This window comes from Carcharhinus amblyrhynchos, chromosome 11 (assembly GCF_965287045.1).
Source record: "Carcharhinus amblyrhynchos chromosome 11, sCarAmb.v2.hapA, whole genome shotgun sequence".
Lineage (NCBI taxonomy): Eukaryota > Metazoa > Chordata > Chondrichthyes > Carcharhiniformes > Carcharhinidae > Carcharhinus > Carcharhinus amblyrhynchos.
The window spans coordinates 6,164,895-6,188,637 of NC_137334.1; the positions used below are offsets into that span (position 1 = coordinate 6,164,895).

Sequence of the window (23,743 nt, forward strand, 5' to 3'; positions counted from 1 at the left end):
TCAGGTGGGTGTAGAAGATCGTATGGTACTAATTTGAAGAGGAGCCAGATGGTTATGATATCCTGGCTAAGATTTATCCCTCAATCAACATTGCAAAAGTTGATTACTGTACCCGATCTGTTAAACTTGCCGAGTGTAAACTGATTGTGCTATTTCCTACTTTGTAGCAGCAACTAAACTTCAAGGAAGACTTAACTGGCCATAAAGCACTTTGTGATATCTGGTGGTCGTGAAGGGTGAATATGTTAGTGCATGTATTTCTTTTATTCTTTATACGTCGTGCCTCTGTTACTTTTTTTTAAATTTGCTCCTATCAGAACATGAGGCAAACTGTTTCGTCCATTGCAGATTCAGCCTCTGAAACATCTTGGGAGCACCCGTGAGGGTTGCTGATAATAGAAGGTGGCTATCTGTGCCAGTTGTGTCTGTGCCAGCTTTCAGTAGGAGCAGTTCACCTAAGGCCACATCTCAGCTTTCTCCCCATAGCCCAGCACAATCTTCCTTTCCAGATAATAATCCAATTTCCTCTTGAATGTCTCAATTGAATCATTGTCAGGCAGTGCACTCACTATTCATTGTGGTAAAACATGTTACCTCAGCACCATTGCTTCTTTTGCCAATTACCTTAGATCTGTGCCCTCTGTTTCTTGAACCTTCGTAGTCATGATGTGGGTATGCTGGCGTTGGACTGGCATAAACACCTGACGAAGGGGCTAACCCCGAAAGCTTGTGAGTATATTATCAAATAAATAGGTTGGACTAAAACCTGGTGTTGTCAGACTTTTCACTGTCTTGAACCTTCCACACACCTGATGAAGGAACACCGTTTCCGAAAGCTTGTGGGTTTACTATCAAATAAACTGGTTGGACTCTAACCTGGTCTCACTGTCTTGATCCATCTGCCAATGGGAAGAAAATCCTCCCTATCTCCTCTGTCCAGAACCCCGCCTCCTCTCAAGCCCCGCCCACCTCCTCTAAGGCCCTCCCACCCTCGCAATACATAGTCCCGCTAATTTGAATAATATCAGAAGCCCCGCCCACCGACGCATATAACCTCGCCCACCCTTAAACCCCGCCCACTTCATCGCGTCCCGTGTCCCGTTCACCTCATCAGGTTCCGCCCACCTCCAGTAAAACCCCCGCCCACCTTCCCCAAGGCCCCTCCCTCCTACCCTCGCAGTACACGCCCCCGCTAATTTGAATAACCTCGGAAGCCCCGCCCACCGACACACATAACCCCGCCCCTCACAAAGCCCCGCCCCCCCAGCTGTGTGGTGAGTAGCGGTCGCTGGATGATGGCGGCGCTGAGGTTGCTGGGCAGCGGGTACTTGAGCAAGCCGGGCCTGAGGCTGTGCCGAGCGGCAGTGTCCAGGTGAGGAGGGAGGAAGGGATAGATATCTGTGTTCAGGTTGAGTCCTGAGGGGACTGTGTCCCTGAGGAGACAGAGAGACTCCTCAGTGCTGGCCCCAAACTACAAGCTTGTGTTGCCAAATAAACCTGTTAGACTTTAACCTGGTGTGGTGAGTCTACCCAAACTACAGCAGTGGGAGGCCCAGAGAGCTGGTAGAGCTGAGCAACAATGCCTCATTACCATGGGAAGACCCATATCTACATGAACTTTAACTATGTTGATTCAGTGACCTGTTCTTGATTTTGGAACTCCTCCTTGCTTTGGTCACTGTTTACGATGTGGTTAATATGTAAGTAATTATATGAGAGAAACGTTTTCAAAACACCATAATCAGAACTCTTGTCACAGTTCATTTAATGTCCTATAAATTGTATAATTAATGTTGTTCCAACATTTAGGTATCATGGTTCCTGTGTGCAGAATAAACAAGGCTGGCAAATTTACTGAATGCATACGTAGGTCTTTTTGTGCTTCAGTTTGTTTCAGTTTTAGTCAATTGTCTCCTTAACATCTCTAGGAGAGATTATGTTTGCTGGGGTACAGCTTGTTGGTGTCTCACTGGAAGGAGAATTTACATTATATGAAGCAAAATCATTCAACCATTGTGTATAATTTTATTACATATCTCCCACAGCTAAAATCTCAAATGTCATTTGTGAGCTGATTGTCCCTCTCTTTTTTCCCCAAAGGCCAGCTGTCTTTCTTCCCAAAACCAGTTGTGTAGCACTGTTGCTGCCCATATTGAGATCTGCTAATTCAGCGCACACAACAGGAATTGAACCTGAGCTCACGAAGCATAGAATTAGACAGACCAGCCAGCATCAACTTAGGTACTGAATGTGACAAAGACATACCCAGCCCAGTTGGCTCTGCAAGGTCCTCCCCATCAACATTGGAGCACTTAGCCCATTGGACAATTCTGTCCAGCCTGGCATACCCGTGGCTCTCCTAATCAGCCAATGTCCCAGATTCATCTATCTCCATTCCTGAGTACATTGTGTTCACCAGCAGAACAACTGAGATATGGCAGAATAGTAGGCAAACAAGGTAGCGTGGCCCTCTGAGTCCTTAACATTGAGTGCCATGAAAGCTTGTGCCGTCAGGTCAAACCTAAGCAAGGCAACCTCTTATTGATTACCAATTATCACCCTCCCTCAGCTGATGAATCAGTAGCTCTCCATTTGAATATCACTTAGGGGAAAAAAAAATTGAGGGCAGTTCTTTGTTCTGGGACTTCAGTGTCTGTTGCCAAAAATGGCTTAGTAGCATCACAACTGACTGGCTGGCTAAGTCCTCAAGGATGTATATTAGAGTCATAGAGCTATACAGCACAGAAAAAGGTCCTTTGGTCTATCATGCCTTTGCTGGTAAAAGACAAACTACCTGACTTTTCTAATCCCATTTCCCAGCACTTGGCCCATAGCCTTGTATGTCTTGGCATTGCAAGTGCAACATCTAAATACTTTTTGAATGTTATGAGGGTCTCTGCCTCCACCACCCTTTCAGGCATTAAGTTCCAGACTCCCACCCCCTCTGGGTGAAAGTTTTTTTCCTCTCATCCCCTCTAAAACTCCTACTCCTTACCTTAAATCTATGCCTCCTGGTCATTCATTCCACCACAAAGGGAAAACCTTTCCTATCTACTCTATCCATGCTCCTCATAATTTTATATATCTCAATCATGGCTGGCCCCCTCGGTCTCTTCTGCTCCAAGGAAAACTACCCCAGTCTGTCCAATCTCTCTCCATAACTAAAACTCTCTGGTCCGGGCAACATTCTGGTAAATCTCATCTATATCCTTTCTAGTGCAATTACATCCCTCCTGTAATGTGGATCTCAGATTTGCTGACATAACTCTAGCTGTGGCCTAACCAACATTTTTTACATTGTTCCTCCTTGCTCTTAAAGTCAATGTCTTGGGAAATAAAGGCAACATATGCCTTCCTAACCACTTTATCCACCTATCCTGCTACATTAAGGGATAGATGTATATACACGTCAAGGTCCTTCTGTTGCTCTGTGCCTCCCAGGGTTCTGACATTTTATCATGTGTTCCCTGGTCTTGTTTGTCCTGTCCAAACAGCACCTCACACTTATCCCAATTGAATTTTATTTGCCACGGATCAGCCCATCTGACCAGCCCGTCTATATCCTCTTGTAATCTCAGTCTCCTCACTATTTACCACCTATCAATTTTCATATAATCCGCGAACTTACTGATCAACCCTCCTATATTCAAATCTAAATCATTTATATGAACCACAAACAGCAAGGGCCCCAATACTGATCTCTGCAGGATCCCACTGGGTACAGTCTTCTAGTCTGAAAAACACCTGTCAGCCATCAGCCTCTGCTGCTTGCTACCCAGCCAATTCTGGGTACAATTTGCCAAATATCTTTGGATCCAATGGGCGTGTTCCTTCACTGTCAGTCTGTCATGTAGGACCTTGTCAAAATCCTTGCTGAAGTCCAAGAAGACTACATCAAATGCATTGCCTTCATCTACACACTGGTCACCTCTTCGAAAAATTCAATCATGTTGGTCAGACATGACCTTAATCCCTGCTCCTCTAAATGTATTTTATTTCTGCTTCTCAGAATTGCTTCCAATAGTTTCCCCACCACTGAGGTTAGACTGACTGGCGTGTAGTTGCTTGGTTTATCCCTTTCTCTCTTCTTGATTAACAGTATCATATTGGTTGTCCTCTCACCCTCCGGCACCTCTCCAGTGGCCAGAGAGGAAATAAAAATTATTGACAGTGCCTGTCTATTTTCTCCCTAATCCACCTAACCTAAATACCTTAAGTGGCAATTTAGCATAGCCATTCAACCTAACCTGCGAATCTTTGGCCTGTGGGAGGAAACTAGAGCATCCAGAGGAAACCCATGCAGGCACAATGACAATATTCAAACTCCACACAGTTAGTTACACTAGTTTGCTTTTATCCAGGTAGTTACTCAAGGCTGGAATTGAACCCGGGTCCTGGTGCTGTGAGGCGGCAGTGCTAACCATTTCTGACACCGTCCACGACAACTCTCTCTCTTTTAGGACCTTCTACATACTGGCTTTATTTGACTTGATTTATTATTGTCACGTACGGTGAAAAGTATTGTTTCTTGTGCACTATACAGACAAAATAAACTGTTCGTAGAGAAGGAAACGAGAGTGCAGAATGTAGTGTTACAGTCATAGCTAGGTGGTAGAGAAAGATCAGTTTAATGTAAGGTAAGTCCATTCAAAAGTCTGACAGCAGCAGGGAAGAAGCTGTTCTTGAGTTGGTTGATATGTGACCTCAGACTTTTGTATCTATTTCCCCGAAGGAAGAAGGTGGAAAAGAAAATGCCCGGTGTGCATAGGGTCCTTAGTTATGCTGGCTACATTGCCGAGGCAGCAGGAAGTATAGACAGTCGATGGATAGGAGGCTGGTTTGCGTGATGAATTGGGCAATATTGACAACCTTTTTGTAGTTCCTTGCGATCTTGGGCAGAGCAGAAGAAATACCAAGCTGTGATACAACCAGAAAGAGTGCCTTCTATGGTGCATCTGTAAAAGTTGGTGAGAGTTGTAGCTGACATGTCAAATTTCCTTAGTCTCCTGAGAAAGTAGAGACATTGATGGGCTTTCTTAACTATAGTATTGGCATGAGGGACCAGGACAGTTGTTGGTGATCTGGACACCTAAAAACTTGACACTCTTGGCCCTTTCTACTTCGTCCCCATTGATGCCGACAGGGGCATGTTCTCCTTTACGCTTCCTGAAGTTGATGACAATCTCCTTTGTTTTGTTGACATTGAGGGAGAGATTATTGTTGCTGCATCAGTTCACTAGATTCTCTGTCATTCCTATATTGTCTCGTCATTGTTTGAGATCTGACCCACCATGGTGGTGTTAGGCATTGAACAAATATTTTGTATCTGTCTTCACAGCAAAAGACAAGAGTTTCAAGATTAAGGAGGTTAATATCAGTGGAAAAAAGTATTTGAGAAACTGGAAGGCCAAAGTCCAACCAATCCCCAGGACTGATGGCCTGCATTCTGATTCTGAAAGATAAACTGTAGAGATAGTGGCTGGGCTAGCTATGATTTTCAAAAATTTGTTTGATTTGGGAGCAGCCTCGTTAATTTGGAAGTTGGCAAATGTTGTATTGCCTTTTAAGAAAGGAGGGAGGGGGAAAACAGTGAATTGCAGGCCAGCTAGCCTAACATCATGTTTGACAAATTTATTAGAGTCTTTCCTGGATATATCTAGGAGGATGGATAAAGGTGAACCAGTAAATGTAGTATACCTGGATTTCCAAGAGGGATTTAATAAGGTGCTACTTGAAGGGTTGATAGGCTAACTGAGGGCTTATGGAGTTAGGGATGATATATTAGCATGGATAGAGGATTGGTTGACAGGTTTCATGGTTAGATCTCATTCATGTACGGTTCCTCCAGACTAATTCCTGGAGGGACTGACATATGAGGATAGATACAGTTTAATAGGATTATATTCACTGGAGTTCAGAAGAATGAGGGGGAAAATCTCATAGAAACATATAAAATTCTTACAGGACTAGACAGGAAGGATGTTCCTAATGGTGGCAGAGTCCAGAACTAGGAGTCAATCTAAGAATATGGGGTAAACTAATTAGGACTGAAATTAGAAATTTCTTCACCGAATGTGGTGTGTCTGTCTAATTCGTTACTACCAAAAGCAGTTGAGGCCAAAACATTTTGTTGTTCTTTGGGATAAAGGAATCAAAAGATACAGCGGGAAAGCGGCAACAGTTTTGAGTTGGATGATCAGCCATGATCATAATGAATGGCTGAGTGGTCTACTACTGCTCCTACTTCCTATGTTTCTATGTCCGTTCAACAAATCATGCAGGGATATGACCTCCTACCTGTGCATTAGTGAGTTGTAGTCTTACTTTCCCCTGGCCACTTGACTGAAACTTTCAGAAGAAATCTTGGACTTCCCTTGTGCTGAATTAAAGCCGCTGAATCTTTGTCAGACCTTCTTCTCATCTCCTTGCCTGATCCCATATAAATGGTGAGTAGCGAATCTGTTTCCATCCTGATCTCGTCCCAGTGCAATCAATCCCCACCGAGTACAAATGTCCCCAGCTGTGACTGTTTGCCACAAGCTGCATAATGCTATCCACATGTCATCCTGGTTGGATGTTGTGCAGGGCACTAGATAGATTTATTTATATGAGGCTTTGCTGTTATGATTGGTAGGGTCTCCGTGTTGCTGACCTTGCAGGCTGTTACCATATTCCTAATGAAAGTTAAGGATGTGATGTTTGGGTATAGTTTATTTATTGGCTACAACCAGTGACTGTTTTGTAATATTGCAAAGAATGTGGTTTTCTACTGAATGGATCATTTTGAGACTGCCTTTCTTTCCAGAACTCCTAAACAGTGTTTCCCAATCACTGGTTTTTAAAATCGAAGCTTTTAAATTCAAGTATCTCATTACTAACGAAATCTATAGATTAAAGTGTGGAAGTTAAAATGCTCAGATTAGAAAAAAAACATGCCTTCTCTTAACAGCTTGTGAGAATGTAATTAGTTCAAGGGAGCCTATCTGCTTTACACTAATATTTTCCTTGCCTAGGCCTCAAAACATTCTGCTTTTTGACCTTCACCGGAGGGTGAACAAGACCAGATGTGTTCCATAACAAATACCAATGGCGAGATATGGGGATATGCTATGCAAATGAAGGATTAGCAGAAGTCTGTTTTTCATTGAATGAGAAAAGGCGAAAAGCCAGGATTTAATTGGCAAATATGTGTGTCAGTGAAAGATGTAAAAAATCACTGGTTCTGATATAACTGCTGACTTGTTTCTCTGTAACATCAGAACCACTCCAGCCAATTCGATGGAAAGGGAATGGGGGGGGTAGGAGACTGGTGTTCTCCTGGTGCACAAATAATTAAATACCTTGCTTTGGATGCATGGTGTCTAGTACTGTTTGTATTGAGAATCAAATAAGGTTGCTGGTACCCAAGGATTTCTGACAAAATAGCCTTACCCAGTCAGCAGTGAAGGCAACGTGAGGAAAAATGTCTTTGCGCAGTGAGTGGTTCAGGTCTGGAAAGTACTACCTGAGAATGTGGTGGAGTCAGGATCAGTCAAGGCATTATAAATGGAATTTGATTTATCTGAAAAGGAAGAATATGCAGAGTTAAGGGGAGAAGGCAATAGGTGGACTGCTGTTTCGGCTGACTAGCCTCCTGTGTTCTAACAACTCTGTGATTCTCTGATGAGTACTTGAATTCTTATCCAACCTCTTATTTGTTTTTCTCTTAGACTACATAGCACACAAACAAAATGTGATGGGACCCAGAAAGTTTCTCGCCCAGAAACCTCCTTCACCAAGAATCTAATGGACATTGGTGCTCGTCGAATCTTTTCTGAAGAGCATGATATATTCAGACAAAGTGTGAGAAGATTCTTTGAAGTAGAGGTGGTTCCATATCACACACAGTATGTAGCCCTCAGCATTTGAGTAAAATTATTCTAAAAATTCAAATGATTTATTGTAATTTCCCAGCTGTTAATCTTACCACAGGCATACTAACCCCACCGTCTCAAATCAAGAGATTTGGAATCAAGGGTTATGGGGCAAAGACAGGAAAATGGAGTTGAGGATTATTTTTAATTTTTAAAACATTATTTATTAGTATCACAAATATGCTTACATTAACATTGCAATGAAGTTACTGTGAAAATCATCTAGTTGCCACACTCCGGCGCCTGTTCAGGTATGCTGAGGGAGAATTTAGCATGGCCAATGCACCAAACCAGCATTTGTTTCAGACTGTGGGAGGAAATTGGAAGGCGTGGAGGAAACATGCCCAGACGTGGGGAGAACATGCAAACTCCATGCAGATAGTGACCCAAGCTGGGAATCAAACCCGAGTCCCTGGTGCCCAGATCAACCATGATCTCATTGAATGGGGTGCAGAACTTGATGAGCCAAATGGCATCTGCTGTAATGTCTTGTGGTCTTATGGAAGACTACCCTAACTGGTTCTGGCTTGCCCACTCTACCTTGCCTAAAATTGGGTGTGGCTATTGACCTATATTGAATACAGGAGTTGGGACGTCTTGCTGAAGTTGTACAAGACATTGCTAAGGCTACACTTGGAATACTGTGTGCAATTCTGATTACCCTACTATGGAACGGATATTATTAAACTAGAAAGAGTGCAGAAAAGATGTACTAGGAGGCTACCGGGACTTGATGGATTGAGTTATAAGGAGAGGCTGAATAGACTGGAACTTTTTTCTCTGGAGCGTAGGAGGCTGAGAGGTGACCTCATAGAGGTCTGTAAAGTAATGAGGGGCATAGATGACGTAGATAGTCAATATCTTTTCCCAAAGGCAGGGGAGTCTAAAATTAGAGAGCATAGGTTTAAGGTGAGAGAGGAGAGATACAAAAATGTCCAGAAGGGCAGTTTTTTCACATAGAGGGTGGTGAGTGTCTGGAACAAGCTGCCAGAGGTAGGAACAGAGGTGAGTACAATTTCATCTTTTAAAAAGCATTTAGATAGTTAAATGGATACGATGGGTATAGAGGGATAGGGGCCAAATGCGAGCAATTGGGATTATCTTAGGGGCTTTAAAAAAAAAGGTGGCATAGACAAGTTGGGCCAAAGGGCCTGTTTCCATGCTGTAAACCTCTATGACTCTATAACTGCAAAACACTAATCTGAGTGTAACTGGTCTGCATTTTGATCTGCAAAGTTGAGACCAGTTGGTGATAACTTCCAGATGGCCTCCGAGATCAATGGCCCAACTTCACAAGAAACTCTGGGTTGACAACATTGAGATTCTATGAACCATATCCTTTATAACACCTGTCCTCTTAGAATCTCTCTGCAGAGATGGGCTTTATCAACTTGTCCTTCGTCTGTGTATGTATCTGTATGTGTATTAGGGGAATTCATTAGAAGTGACAGATAATTATACTTCCCAATTCAATTGTGTGTTAACCAATGCTTGCAAACCTGTTAAAATAAATTTGTATTTTATGATAAACATTCATTCTGCATTTATTGAAAGAAATTGGTTATAACCTCTTCCATTCTGGGCAGCAGTAGTGAGATTAACAATTAGTCATTTTGCTGAGAATGTAAGCTTTTGGATTAGAGGAATGGCCTGTGGAATAGTGGGGCTAGAGCAGGTGAGAAAAGGGCCCAGAAGCAGTTAGCAGCATCTAGCAGAGTTGGTAAAATGTGAGTGGCAGTGGGGGCACAAGCAAACAAAGGGCAGAGAGCTGGGAGATCAGCCACAGCAGTCATGCAATATTGAGTGAGCATTCTCATATGATATCAGAGGTAATTGGTAGGTGAGTATTTCGCTCTTCTACCTTTTCTGACTTGTTTTAAGATTGAAGGCTAAGTAGGAGAAAGTACAGAGATAATGAGTAGTTAAATTAAAAATCTAACTAAATAAAATAGGGATGCAGGGCCAAGCAATGTATTGTAGGGACAGCATGTGGGAGTTTGTGGATCCCCTTGTGGTTCTGTAGTGTCCACCTCGATAGCAAGTGTTGCTTGCCCGAGGAAGACTGAGTTTCCTGTCCAGTGCCAGGGTTAAGGATATCTCATCGAAGCTGCAAGTGAGAAGGTACAGGTTAATGATGAGGCTAAATGTTAACAAATCATGAAAAGAAGTGACGGAAAAGCTCATCTACCAATCGCTTACCTGTGATATCACATGGGCTGTTCACTCGATGTTGTAGGACTCTGCCCCTGGTCTGCTCCAGCCTCCACTGCTATTCACTTTTCACCTGTTCTTCTAAATGCTGCCAACTGCCTCTGGACCCTTTAAGCACCAAGAAATCACAGAAGAGTAGGGCAAATTAATAATAGGACAACTTTAAAGACTATATATCTGAATGTGCACATATTCAGAAAATGAAATGGAAATGAAAGAAAAGATAAATGCATTTGTGGGCAACACAGTGTGAGCTGGGAAGCAGAGGCAAGGTGTGTCTCCCACATGTCTTTCCCAGGAGTAGTCTGAGTGTCTCAGAGATAAATGTATATGGAGGAACATGAAGGTGAAAGTAAACAGAAGCATCATTGAGAAAATCCAGCAATTACCTGTCTCTGAAACTTGCTATTAATTGAAATAAACCATATTAGTGCATGCTATGAATTAAATCAGAAGATTTATTGTGGAAATACGTGAGATGATAGGTCTTTCATGTTTCTTTTACAGATTACGAAATAAGGGTTGAAAAGACAAAAGATATTCAACTTTTCAGCTACTCCAAAATTGTAACTGGCTGAGGGTTTGTGCATTCTTTGGTGCTCAGATCAAAAAGGTGTTTGGAGTGTCTGAGCCAACCTGCAAAAGAGTTCAAACAGACTGTTCTGTTGATTTATTGACAAGTTTCCAGTCTGTCCGGTTCATTGCAACAGATCTCTGGGAGTGTTATAAAGTTCAGAGCATGGTGGTCTGTCTGCACTGGAAATGAAAAGAGAAGTATATAAAATGTCAAATATCTCTGCTATAAAACAGGAAACTTATCTATTATAAGATATGTTCAAATATGGACATTCAGAGGTATGCTTTCTGCTGCTATCTACCTCCCCCCACCCCTCCAAGAAGGCTGCTACAAGAGTGGGTGTAAAACGAAATCAGTAGTGACTCCAGCAAGTGATGGCTTTGCTGCTTTTTTGAGCATTTCAACCTGTGAAAAGAATTTTCATTATGTCCTGTTGTGTTTATTAATGGCAATTAACTATTTTCACCATATTCATCAGTCTTAATTTTAGGTGGTATTTAGTGCATCCCTGAGATAGACAAACAACTGTGGTATATACGTAATTGCGTTACTGCAGGAGAGCAAAATGACCCCAAGCTTCATAGTGCACTGTGATTTACGCTGGGGCCTTCAAGCTGAAAATAAGCTAATGGTTCCTATCCACAGACTCAGGTTGTCATGGAAGGTGGATGGTTTTGAACCACTTTCTGAATAAAGGGTGACAATGGCAGTTCTCAATTGCTAGCAGCTCCCTTGCCCTCAGTGGGATTTGGGATGAGCCACTAATGGGCTTATGTTTTCCATATTTGGCCATGTCTAGTTGTTGGACTTGGTTTGCTGGTAACATTTTTACTTCTGAAATGTGTTCAAGTCTCACTCTACAGATCAGGGCATCTAATATTTTATTATTGATTTTATTATTGCCATATGCTTTAGTATACAGTGAAAAGTGTTGTTTCTTGCGCACGATACAGACAAAGCATTCAAAGCGTTCATAGAGAAGGAAACGAGAGAGTGCAGAATGTAGTGTTACAGCCATAGCTAGGGTGTAGAGAAAGATCAACTTAATATGAAGTAGGTCCACTCAAAAGTCTGACAGCAGGGAAGAAGCTGTTCTCGAGTCGATTGGTACGTGTCCTCAGACTTTTGTATATATCCCAACAGAAGAAGTTGGAAGAGAAAATGTCCAGGGTGCGTGGGGTCCTTAATTATGCCGGCTGCCTTTCCCAGGCAGTGGGAAGTAAAGACAGTGTCAATGAGTGGGAGGCTGTTTTGCGTGTTGGATTGAGAGCTTCATTCATGACCCTTTGTAGTTTGTTGCAGTCTTGGGCAGAGCAGGAGCCATACCAAGCTGTGATACAACCAGAAAGAATGTTTTCTACCTTGCATTAAGCTGATCTTTCTCTTACACCCTAGCTATGACTGTAAGACTAGATTCTGCTCTCTCTTGTTTCCTTCTCTATGAACAGTACGCTTTGTCTGTATAGTGTGCAAGAAACAATACTTTTCACTGTAAACTAATACACGTGACAATAATAAATGAAATATGGCACATCTGAAAAAGTTTGAGAGCCAAATTTTCTTAGTCATCTGAGAAAGCAGAGGCATTGGTGGGCTTTCTTAATTATAGTGTCGGCATGGGGGGGACCAGGACCGGTTGGTGATTTGGACACCTAAAAACTAAGCTGGCAATCATGGAGTACTGAAGGAATGCTGCACTGTTGGAAATGGCACTTTGGAATAATGTGGATGTGCCGGCGTTGGACTGGGGTAAACACAGTAAAAAGTCTGACAACACCAGGTTTTAGTCCAACTGATTTATTTGATAGTAAACTCACAAGCTTTCGAGGGGACTGCCTCTTCGTCAGACTCTCCATTCACCTGACAAAGAGGCAGTCCCCTCGAAAGCTTGTGAGTTTACTATCAAATAAATCGGTTGGACTAAAACCTGGTGTTGTCAGACTTTTTACTTTGGAATAAGACACTAAACCTCAATATTGGGTTGGCATTAAAGATCAGATGGTACTATTTACAGAAGAGTTGGGAAACTATCCCAGTGTCCTGTCCAATGTTTATCCGTCGTCCATCTATCTCACTGCTGTTAGATCTCGTGTGGAAATTGACTGCTATAGTTCCCTATATTGTAAAGATCGCAACAATTTAGAAGTGAAATGTAGTGGGATCATCTGAAGCTTTGAAAGATGTGTAGATGCAAATTCATTCATCTTTCTATTTCTGAGAAAGCAGTGAGTGCAGCGTCTTGTCAGAAGCAATGTTGATAAACCAGTATCGATCTCTGACTAAGGGATATCTTTTACTGACATTTCCAGGAGTAGGGTTTATATGATAAAAGCGAATTACTGCGGATGCTGGAATCTGAAACCAAAAGAGAAAACACTGGAAAGTCTCAGCAGGTCTGGCAGCATCTGGAAGGAGAGAAAAGAGCTGACGTTTCGAGTTCAGATGATGCTTTGTCAAAGCTAAAAGGCATAGAAAGTGGGAGATATTTATACTGCAGCGTGAGGGAATGAAAGATGAGTCATAGCCACAGAAATCAGAAGAAAAGACTGCTAATGGCTGTCCACAGCAAGGCTAAAGGGTGTGACTAGCCAAGTGGCAGAGAAGCTATAAGCTGTGACAGATGAAGATGTTGGGGGAATTTTATAGGTTTCTAAGATCCCTAAAACTTGGACCCAAAGTGCAAAATCTACTCCATGGTAGTTACAAGAACTGCTACTAACTTAAAGCTGACCATCAAAGCTGTCTTGTCTTGTGCTGTCTGTAAGTGACATAAGCCTCATGAGGGGGACAGAGTATTATGTAGTTGCTAGTTTTTTTTCCCCATCTCATCCATGGATTTTGGGTTTGTATGATCCACATTGCTAATGATGTTACCTTGGTGTGTAAAGAGTATCTAGATGTCCAAGTTTGGATAAAGACCCTTTCCTACGTCTAGTTTTCCTTAAGTGCTGCTGATATGTTCTTTTGGAGATGGATTAACATTGTTAAGTGCTACATTTGCCAAGCTGTTAGAACTGCGAAAATGGCATTAACAGAGATAAATTGGGGTAATCAGCTTTCTGGCGACAACACTGATGAACCATGACTTTGAGCAGGAAACATATTATTTCATGTGAAATTCAATAAAAACTGAAAGTAGGAAAATCATTGACCTGAGAATAAAAGGACAAAAAACTATTTGCATCAAACAAATGCTGTAAAACACCCTGCTATTTGCACTACCATTTAAAACCCAATAAATTATGACTTTTATTGTTCCAGATGGGAAAAAGATGGCCAAGTGAGCAGAGAAGTCTGGGAAAAGGCTGGACAGCAAGGCCTTTTAGGAGTCAATACACCTGAGGAACATGGTGGGCTTGGTGGTGATGTACTTTCTGCTGCTGTGGTTTGGGAGGAACAGTGAGTATGATCCATATAACAGCTGAAAAGTTGTATGTGCAATGATGGTTTAGAATACATAAATGTTTGTAAATATCTGCACCTTATTTTAAAATTGAGTATCAATTTTATGCTGAAAATTATTGGACAAAATTTGAATCTGTGGACTAGTTAATTCCTGTGGTGTATACATGAATATTTCTGGATTTTTATGCTGCATGTCAGTGCTTATGCAATAGTACTAAAAGTAATGATGCAACCTGAGGGGCAATGAAATTTGTTCTTATGTCTCTAACAAAGTCTGCATAGAAACAACAGACCTTCTAAGGTTCTCAGGGTTAACGTGATTCCCAAGTACACTCAGACCAAGGGGAGTGAGATCACCTTCCAGAGGTGCACAAATTCCATTTCAGGCTGAGTGCAGAATAGCAGCATCAGTCTTTAAAAAGTTCCCTACTCGAGGGCCTGGGAACTTGTAACATTAAAAATGAATCTCTCAAATAGTGATTAATACTTAACTTACGTGGACCAACTGTGGAAGGATTCATTCGATGTGGTGTGCACACACAATAAATACTTGAATGGACAGTGGTCACATTGTGTGCATTTATATGGTGGCCACTCTCAATATGAGATATTTAATGGAGAGAATTTTGGCATATTCCATTCATTAAATGTATAAAAGTTCAAGCAGGGATTCAATGTAATCTCTCGTGGATGTACAAAACCCCATGGCACTATTTTGAAGAAGAGTAGAGAAATATCTTCAGTGTCCTGGCCAATATTTACTCCTCAATTAAATCACGTTGCTATTAGAGCTTGCTGTGTAAAATTGACTGTTGCGTTTAAAATACTTTGAGGTATCTAATGGCTCTGAAAAGTGCAATATAAATGCAAGTTTTTCCCTTTCCAGTGCAAATTTGTAAAATTATCTTGACTTTTTAATTTAGAAAGGCGACTGTATTCTATTTACAGCTTTTCCATCAGGAGCACTTATAATTACCCCACTCCCCTTTGGAAATATTGCTCACAGACCCAAGCGTGTTGGCAGCCCTGCAATACCTCATCCAGATTTACATTCCATGCTAAGCCAATCCTCTTTTCATCTGGCATCTGTACATGCAGACTTTCCTGCAGGAATTCCTCTAACAATCAGGAATGGAAAGTCAGCCTGATTTTTCCAGATTTTAGTCCATTGCATTAAGACTGCATGAGGCACCCCTAATATTCAAATTAAATCTGAGCTTCTAGTTGGTTAGCTTGTGCTGGTCTTGCTCCCTTTGTTAAATAAGTCATCAAGGGAGTGATACTTACTTTCTGATGGCCTTTCAGGCAATATTGTCTTAGAAAGTTACTGAGTCTCCAGGGGTTAACAATTTGACATTATATACACACGTACTTGGTGTTGAGTAATCTTTGATTTTATTATCATATTTTAATCCATCCCTGTCTCAACTGGGAGGTGTGACTCGTTTAAAGTTCTCTTCTAATAAAAATTACCAGAAATACACAGCAGGTCAGTGAAGTGAGAAGGTTTGGATATTGCTGTAATTAGAACAAAAACTGACAGATTATTTCAATGATCATAGAATCCTACAGTGCAGAAAGAGGCCATTTGGCCCATTGAGTCTACACCAGGCCCTATCCCCATATCCCTACACATTTACTCACTAATCCCTCTAATCTATGCATCTTGGGACACTAATGGCAATTTAGAATAGCCGATCAACCTAACTCCCACATCTTTGGACTGTGGGAGGAAACCGGAGCGCCCGGAGGAAGCCCACGCAGACACATGGAGAATGTGCAAACTCCACATAGACAGTGACCCGAACCAGGATTCAAACTCAGGTCCCTGGAGCTGTGAAGCAGCAGTGTTAATCACTGTGCTACCATGCCACCCTATCATATCAGCATTTACTGGTTCAACAGGATACATTGACCAGAGCAAAAATGAAGTGCGTTAATCCTACTTCTTTCTAACCACTTGATATGTTCACAACTGCACTTTACCGCTCAGGGCAGTAAAGTGAATGCACAGCGAGAAAGTAAGTTCAACTCTGATGTATAATATTTACACTACAAATAATGTAAAATAAAATGTGACATAAACGAACCAATGAAATAAGTGACATGCTAAACGGAAATTACTTTCTGTTAAACTTTCTAATGGATTTTAACAGGGGAGCTTTGCTTTAAGAGGTTTTGAATCATAGCATAGCACAATGGTGCCATAGACGTCTTTCTGATCTGCACTCCTTTTGAGTGTGCTCCACACTGGGACCAAAGTATCATTAAATTGTTCTGCAATAATATTGGATGAATGAAACTCCCTGACATTTAAAAGGGTGGTTGTAGATGCAAAAGACCAGGAAAAAAAGCATAGATGCACACAAGGAACAACAACAAGAAATTCTTGCTCTTGTGCAACAGTGAAAGAGCAGTCAAAAAGATGAAAATCTTAAGTTTCAAACAGGAGCAAACCCAAGATAGTTCATGTAGTTACTGTTATGAACCTTGGTCAGACCCTGGGTCATGGGGGGAAATCCCATAAGGGATCAATAACATGTTGTTTAAACTGGAAAAAGTTTCAGATTCAAGACATCTATTAAGTGAATAAAGCCCAAATGTCCTACACGTTTGGAACCAACGAAAATACAAGGTCAGAAAGATAAAACAATTTTGATATCTATTTTATATTCTAACACTCAGAATAAGTATGAGATACATGTGAATTGACAGGCAAAGTATTGTGGAACACACCACATGATACAAAAAATGACAGGTCACCAAAACCGATTCCATGGATTCCCAATAACCCACCCAGACATTTGTCACACTATGAACCATCCAATCTCACTGAAACTTTGTCTTTTCACAAGGATAGTGGCACTGCTTTTTTTTCACCATATCTGAAGATCTGCTATGGAATTCATTATAAAGGTTGTTCTCACTCTGATGGCTTCAACTATGACCCACCTTGTAGGATTTCAGATTTGCATTCCAAGATTCTTGTCTCCTTGATCTCTAAGGACACTCAGGTTCCAAATACATTTCAGATCTTCAGCTGTGCCAAACAAAGTACCACTGTTCCAAAGGGGTACCTTTGCCCCAGTGGCTCACAGCATGGAGTCATCAATCTTCAGCTAGCTTCTTGGCTCTTTACTGATTTGCAGGTTTTGGATCAAAGTAGTTGGTGACTATGTTGCTTGATGTTCAATACAAGATGTAAATGATGGAACTACACAGGAAGCCCATCAGCAGCTAAAAAGGGAAGGATCAATATTGCAGGTTGAGATGCAATGTCAGAACTCAAAGTCAAGTCTCATCAAAAAAGATTAACTTTTTTTTTCACAAATATATCTGTTACATATTTCCAGCATTTCATTTCAGATTTCCCTCCTAAGTTTCAAAAATACCTTTTTGATCAGGTTTGATAATGCATTTGAATGTGACAGGGCAGTTCCAATTGGAAATGTTCTTTCATTACTGTTCCCAGAGAGAACTGGGAGAATGAAAAATGCTTTTCAGAATCTTTGCTTTCAACACTCAATAATCTAAAAGGTGCTATTTTCATTCATTAAAATTTATGACTGGGAAGGATTACAGAATTAAAGAAAAACCTAAATATCACAGTAACATTGAGGCATTAAACCAGAACAGCAGGTAATGCTATCTGGTAATGCGGCCAAATTGATTTGCACTTAGTGTCATTGGACAACTGTAGTTAATTCAAAACTATATGTGAGCTGAATTCTAGATGAACATCTACAGACCAAGTTATTGCAAGAGTTGACTCAGAATTTTGCTGGAGTGAGGCACCATACCTTGCTTATAGTTCATAAAATCATAGAATGCTTTCAGTACAAAAGGAGGCCTTTTGGCCCACTGACTGTCTGAACTGTCTGTCTGATGTCTGAAAGAGCAGCTAATCCAGGTGGCAGCGCCGCCGCTGCACCCCACCCCAATGTAGGCTAACACATTTACTCTGCTAATCCTAATCCCCCAAACCTACGCATCTTGGAACACTAGCATGGCCAGTCCACCTAACCCACATGTCTTTGGACTATGGGAGGAAACCCATGCACACATGGGGAGAACGTGAAAGCTCCACACAGACAATCATCCCAGGCTGGAATTGAATCCGGATCCCTGGCGCTGTGAGACAACAGTGCTAACCACGGTGTCACCCTGCCTTCCAGCTCAAACATGTTGCACCACAAACTCCTTGGAGTTCAAGCAGATAATGGGTGGTGGTTAGGGCATCTTAGACCCTGATGAACAGTGGTACTGATAATCTATCCTTGATCAATGAAATTTAAGGATGGAGAAAAAAAAATAAGAATGATGGAAAAGGAATTAGGGTGATTAGGATCAAATTGGGTATTAAAAGAGGAATAAAAAGACGGCAGGAATAATTACATTAAAAAAGTGAAAAATTAGGCAAAGGAAAAGTTTAATGTAAATTTTCAATCTTGAAAACATTCAAGGACAATTTATTACCTAAGGGGATGAGATGCTTACATCAACTGCACGGCTCCATGAATAAATACACTAGGCTGTCAGTGAAGTATTTTTTCAAATAGCCTTAATGAATAATAGAGATCCAACAGAAATTACGTAATTGAACAACTCAAAATCTGCACTAGCAAGGAAGATTTGTACCCAGTCTTCAAGTAATATTGACGTTGTGGTGTAAAATATTTTTTGAATTGAGCAGTAATCTTATTTGGTATGTTGGTAGTGATATAGATTTTCTCAAACTCCTTTTACCATTTATAGTCTTCCATGGACCGCCAGCAAAGCTGTGGCTTAAACATTTCTAGAGGATGACTGAACTTAAATATTTATAAAGCAATGGTAAATCCTGCCCTTTATCAGTGAGTACAATAGATGTTCTGTTATAATTTGAATGAATAGTGTTAGCAGTGACCGTGGATTTACAAGAATGCACATCTCATTAAGTGGGTTGGACCATTTATGAAAGTTGCAATTCCACTGGGAATGTAGTAAGATTTTTGAACTCGTGCTGATCTTTCCTCAATATCTGATGGCAATACAGATAGTTATTTATAACTGGAGCAAAAGTTTCATTAGGCGATGTCAAGTAAATCACCTGTGTACCCTCTCCTTCCTAAAGTGTTGTTCTCCTCCTCCAGGTAGCATGTCCCCAGAGGGCATTGGCAATCCTGGACTTGTATTGGATTAGTCCATGAGTATGCTTGGCAGAGTACCACAATGGTTTACCATTATTTCTGCAGAAACCCTGACCAGGAAACTCTCCCACATTTTACTGTAAGATTTTTGGAATTGGGAGAGCCACAAATTTCTAAGACAGGGCGGCCAACTATTTTAAGAGTCTATTAAGAAGCAACGGTTTTGATATTTTGCATTAACTAATTAGACAGGAAATATATACGACCCAGGCCAGTTGAGAGTGGTTTATCAATCCCAGAGAGTGTACAGTAAATGTTGATCTCAGTAGTTTGTAATAGCAGCATTCTGCTCTCTCGTCAAATTATATGGGAATTCTACTCCTGCTCCTCTCCCTCATCTACCTGAAGAAGGCAGCTGCTGATGAGGACTGCCACCACACCAGGACCCCACCCCTGTGCCTGGGGGCTGGGTGCTTACCAAGTATCAGTCATCTATTCAAAACTTTCTGACCAATGATTACAGAACAGGTACTCCAAATATCATGGTTTTTACTTCCTCCCCTGTTAGAGGTCTTTTTTTTCTAGTTTACATCATGTTGAAGATTATATCTGTTCAAACTACTTGCATAGATAAGGGGGCACACAAGATGCCATCTTACCAGCTGAGGGATGTCAACTTGGCAACCTGAACAAAATGACCTTGCCATTTCCTAAGACTGTTTAGAAATGATTGCCTTTTTAGAAAGCTTTTTCATTAAGTTTATCAGTGCAGTTAATAAATGCAGAAAATACAATTTATCCAGAGCCCTAATTTCTTGGTGGCAGGGTGACACGTTGGTTAGCACTGCTGCCTCAACGTCAGGGACCCAGGTTCAATTCTGGCTTGGGTTACTGTCTGTGTGGAGTCTGCAGGTTCTTCCTGTGTCTGTGTGGGTTTCCTCCGGGTGTTCCAGTTTCCTCCCACAGTCTGAAAGATGTGCTGGTTAGCTAAATTCTTTCTCAGGACCCAAACAGGTGTCGGAGTGTGGTGACTAGGGGATTTTCACAGTAATTTGCAGTGATGATGTAAGCCTACTTGTGACTAATAAATAAACTTTTACATTACTATCTACCATCAGGCACATTGGAAGGATTTGCAGGCTGATCATTAACCTGCAAATGAACATGATGAATGTACCTGCTCTGGCCAGCCATCAAGTCTTGAAATAGGACGTGACCTTGAAGCTTCTGACCTAGAAATACGAGCACTGCATCATGAGACACGCCCCCACTTCACCACTCCTCCTAAAGCATGGTGCCCAGAATTGACAATACTCCAGCTCAGGCGAAGCTCATTTTTTTAAATGTAGAATCAGCACAGCTGCTTGGCTTGAGTAATTTATGTCACTATTTATAAAGACCAGGATTCCATCTGATTTATTAAGTTCTTTATGAAGATGTCCTTCCATCTGGATTATGCATACTTACACCCCCCACATGCCCCTCCCCCTCCAGGTGCACATATTTTGTTAATTTCATCTGCCATTTTCCTGCCATTCCACCAGCCTGTCCATCTGTCTTGAAGGTTATTAGTATCTGCCTCACTATTCACTACACTTCCAAGTTTCACATCATCTGAAAATTTTGAAATTATGTCCTGTAACCCCAAGTCCACATTATTAATGTATACCAAAAAGAGCAACAATCTTAGTACTGAACCTGGAGGATTTCCACTGTATATTTCCCTCCAGTCTGTAAATCAGCCATTCACCAGAATGACTTTTCATCCTCTAACCAATTCATACTGCTACTGCCCCTTTTATCCCACAGTTTCAGTTTAGCAACGAGCCTAATGTGTGATATTCTATCAAGTCCTTTTTAAAAACCCACGTACCCGATAATAGTTGCACTGTCCTCTTTGTGGCTCATAGTTGTCATTTAAGCCCAGTTTTCTCTTAACAAATTCATGTTGGATCTCCTCATTTCTTAAAAACCCTCTTACCATTGCTGTTAAATTGACAGGCCTGTAATTGTCAGATTTATCCTCCTCTTCCTCTTTTATGAACAACAGTGAAATATTTGCAATCCTCCAGTCCATTGGCATCACCCCGATATCTAATGAGGATTGGAAAACTATGACCAGCACCTCCACAAATCTACCCTCTCCTTGGCAACCAAGAGAGTGTCCCATCTGATCCAGGTACCTGACCTACTTTAAATCCCTGCCTTCCTCATCTTTTTTTCTCTCATCCAGTATCCAGGTAATAATCTTATTTGTCATAGTTTGGCAAAGTCCTTTCCTGAATAAACATATGAATGCATTCATCTAGTATCTCAACCATATTAGCCAGTGCTGGATGAGTACTAACTTCCTCTAGTTAAGTCTTGAGACTTAAAGCCATTTGTATTCAGTCCCTGCCAAACAAAAACTTTGTTCACTAGGCACCAGCTCCAGGTGTCTTCCCATGCAACTGGCTGAACCAGACAATTCAAAACCTTGGGGTCACGCCCTTAGAAGAAATCCTATTTACACATCCGTGCCATCACAAAGATCACGTATTTCCTCCACAATAGCATCATCAGACTCTCCCCTTTCTCAACAAATGATAATGTATAACTATTTAAGCTCTGATATCTGTAATGCCACAAATACAAATTGCTGTTGTTACCTTCTGTCTCTGTTTTGGGCCCACCACTGCTGATAATTTGTTTAATATTCTTCTGTCAGTGGAAGACTTGAAGAAATTAAATGACTTGTGTGTTCAGCTATAGTCTGTAAGAGCACACATGTGTTATTTATACAGTTGGTGGCAGATTTGAAAGGAAGGGGGACATGCCTAACGCTAGGCCATTATATAAGCTGGCATAATGACCAGGGAGAGGACTTGGGTAATTAGCAATTTAGCATTATATAACCTGGAAAATGAATGTATTTGAAATATTGACCATAGATGTTAATACACCCCATGGTTAAATAACATGCAACAACCAGAGCAATGAATGTTGAAGAATAATCATTAAGGAGAATCACTTCAGGATTGTCAGCACCGTACCCATGAGTTGTGTTCGGGTGAGAAATCTGAATTAACATTTTAGTTAAAATCCATATTTGGGTACTGTCTGCCAAAAATATCAAGGGCCAGTAGATAAACTCTTCACCCTGGTTTCTATCAACAAACTTTTAGTTATTGCACTAGCTATACAATAAATGCAACTAGATTTAAGACCCAAATGTTGCAGTGTCCAAAACAATATACAGTTTACAAGAATTCTATTTTCAGTAGCTTGTTGAGAATGGAAGATATAAAATTTTGATATTGCTGTTATGAACCCTATGGGGGAACCATGAGTCAAAATAGCCAGGTTTATTGAATGACCTCAATTGGAGAAATTAGCAACAAGTTCAATTTAGCTTTAAATAGTCGATACAGCAAAGTTAAGTCTTTTTTAGCAGCAAGCATTTTGATCACCAACCCCCCTCCACCCCCAAAGAGTTTAATTCCTGACTCTTTTCCCCCACTCAGAATCAGAATGTTTTCTTCACCTCATCCAGGAGATTGCATGTTTTGCATCTGGCAGGGTGCATATATCTTGTGACACGCAAGGTACCATAATTGTATAGGATAGTTTGGATGGAACAGAGAACTTTTGTTTGTCCACCATATCTTCCTTTCTATCTAGTACTCCATCCTAAATTTGAAGCAACATAATGTGGCTGCACAGCCTATTTGACTTCTTAACCTTTCTAGCTTGGCAATATTCACTCAAACCTGGCACTCTTAATAACTAAACATTGTGAGCAGTCTGATTTCAAAGCTGTAAACTTTAACCCTTGCAGTGCGCTTTGTATCACTTGTTTGGATGCTGTAAGAAATCATGCAGATTTTTTGTTTAGCTTGTATTTGGGAATGAGAGACAACGGCTGGTGTCCCTGGAAATAAGAGGGAATGATGGTGCATCTGGCCAGAGGGGAGGAATGGGTGGCATGCCTGGCCGGGGCGGGGAGGAGTGGGTGGCGTGCCTGGCCATGAGGGAGGGAGGGAGTGGGTGGCATGCCTGGCTGGGGATTAGCAGGATAAACACATGGGGTTATGGGAATAGGGCCTGGGTGGGATTGTTGCCAATGCAGACTTGATGGGCTGAATGGTCTCCTTCTGCACTGTAGGATTTTATGATTAAGTAAAACAATGGCTGGCCACAAAAGAAACCAGCAAAACATGTGAAATACACATCTGTTTCATCATTTCATTTGAAAATTATTTTATATTACATTTGTTTATTTATAAATTCTTCATTGACCATTTGAACTGATCTTATTTCTAGGATGTATGTGAACTGTAGTGGACCTGGCTTCAGTTTGCATTCAGACATTGTCATGCCTTACATCACTCATTATGGTTCTAAAGACCAGATTGAACGTTACATTCCTCAGATGGTTTCTGGAAAGTGTATTGGTGCGATTGCAATGACTGAACCTGGTGCTGGCAGGTAAGTGAGCTTCAATAAAGCTATCGGTCCTTCTTCTGAAA

General features: G+C 41.2%; 1 protein-coding gene across 1 annotated transcript in view; it reads left to right on the forward strand.

The window, feature by feature from the left end:
* The first annotated feature begins 1,275 nt into the window (after nt 1-1,275).
* acadl (acyl-CoA dehydrogenase long chain) overlaps nt 1,276-23,743 on the forward strand; it is a 55,778-nt gene continuing 33,310 nt past the window's right edge. Inside the window, exons 1-4 of the mRNA XM_080198498.1 lie at nt 1,276-1,372; nt 7,710-7,886; nt 13,963-14,100; nt 23,538-23,702. Of these exons, the coding sequence (XP_080054624.1) occupies nt 1,293-1,372; nt 7,710-7,886; nt 13,963-14,100; nt 23,538-23,702 (560 nt within the window). The 5' untranslated portion in view covers nt 1,276-1,292. The remainder of the gene's footprint in view (nt 1,373-7,709; nt 7,887-13,962; nt 14,101-23,537; nt 23,703-23,743) is intronic.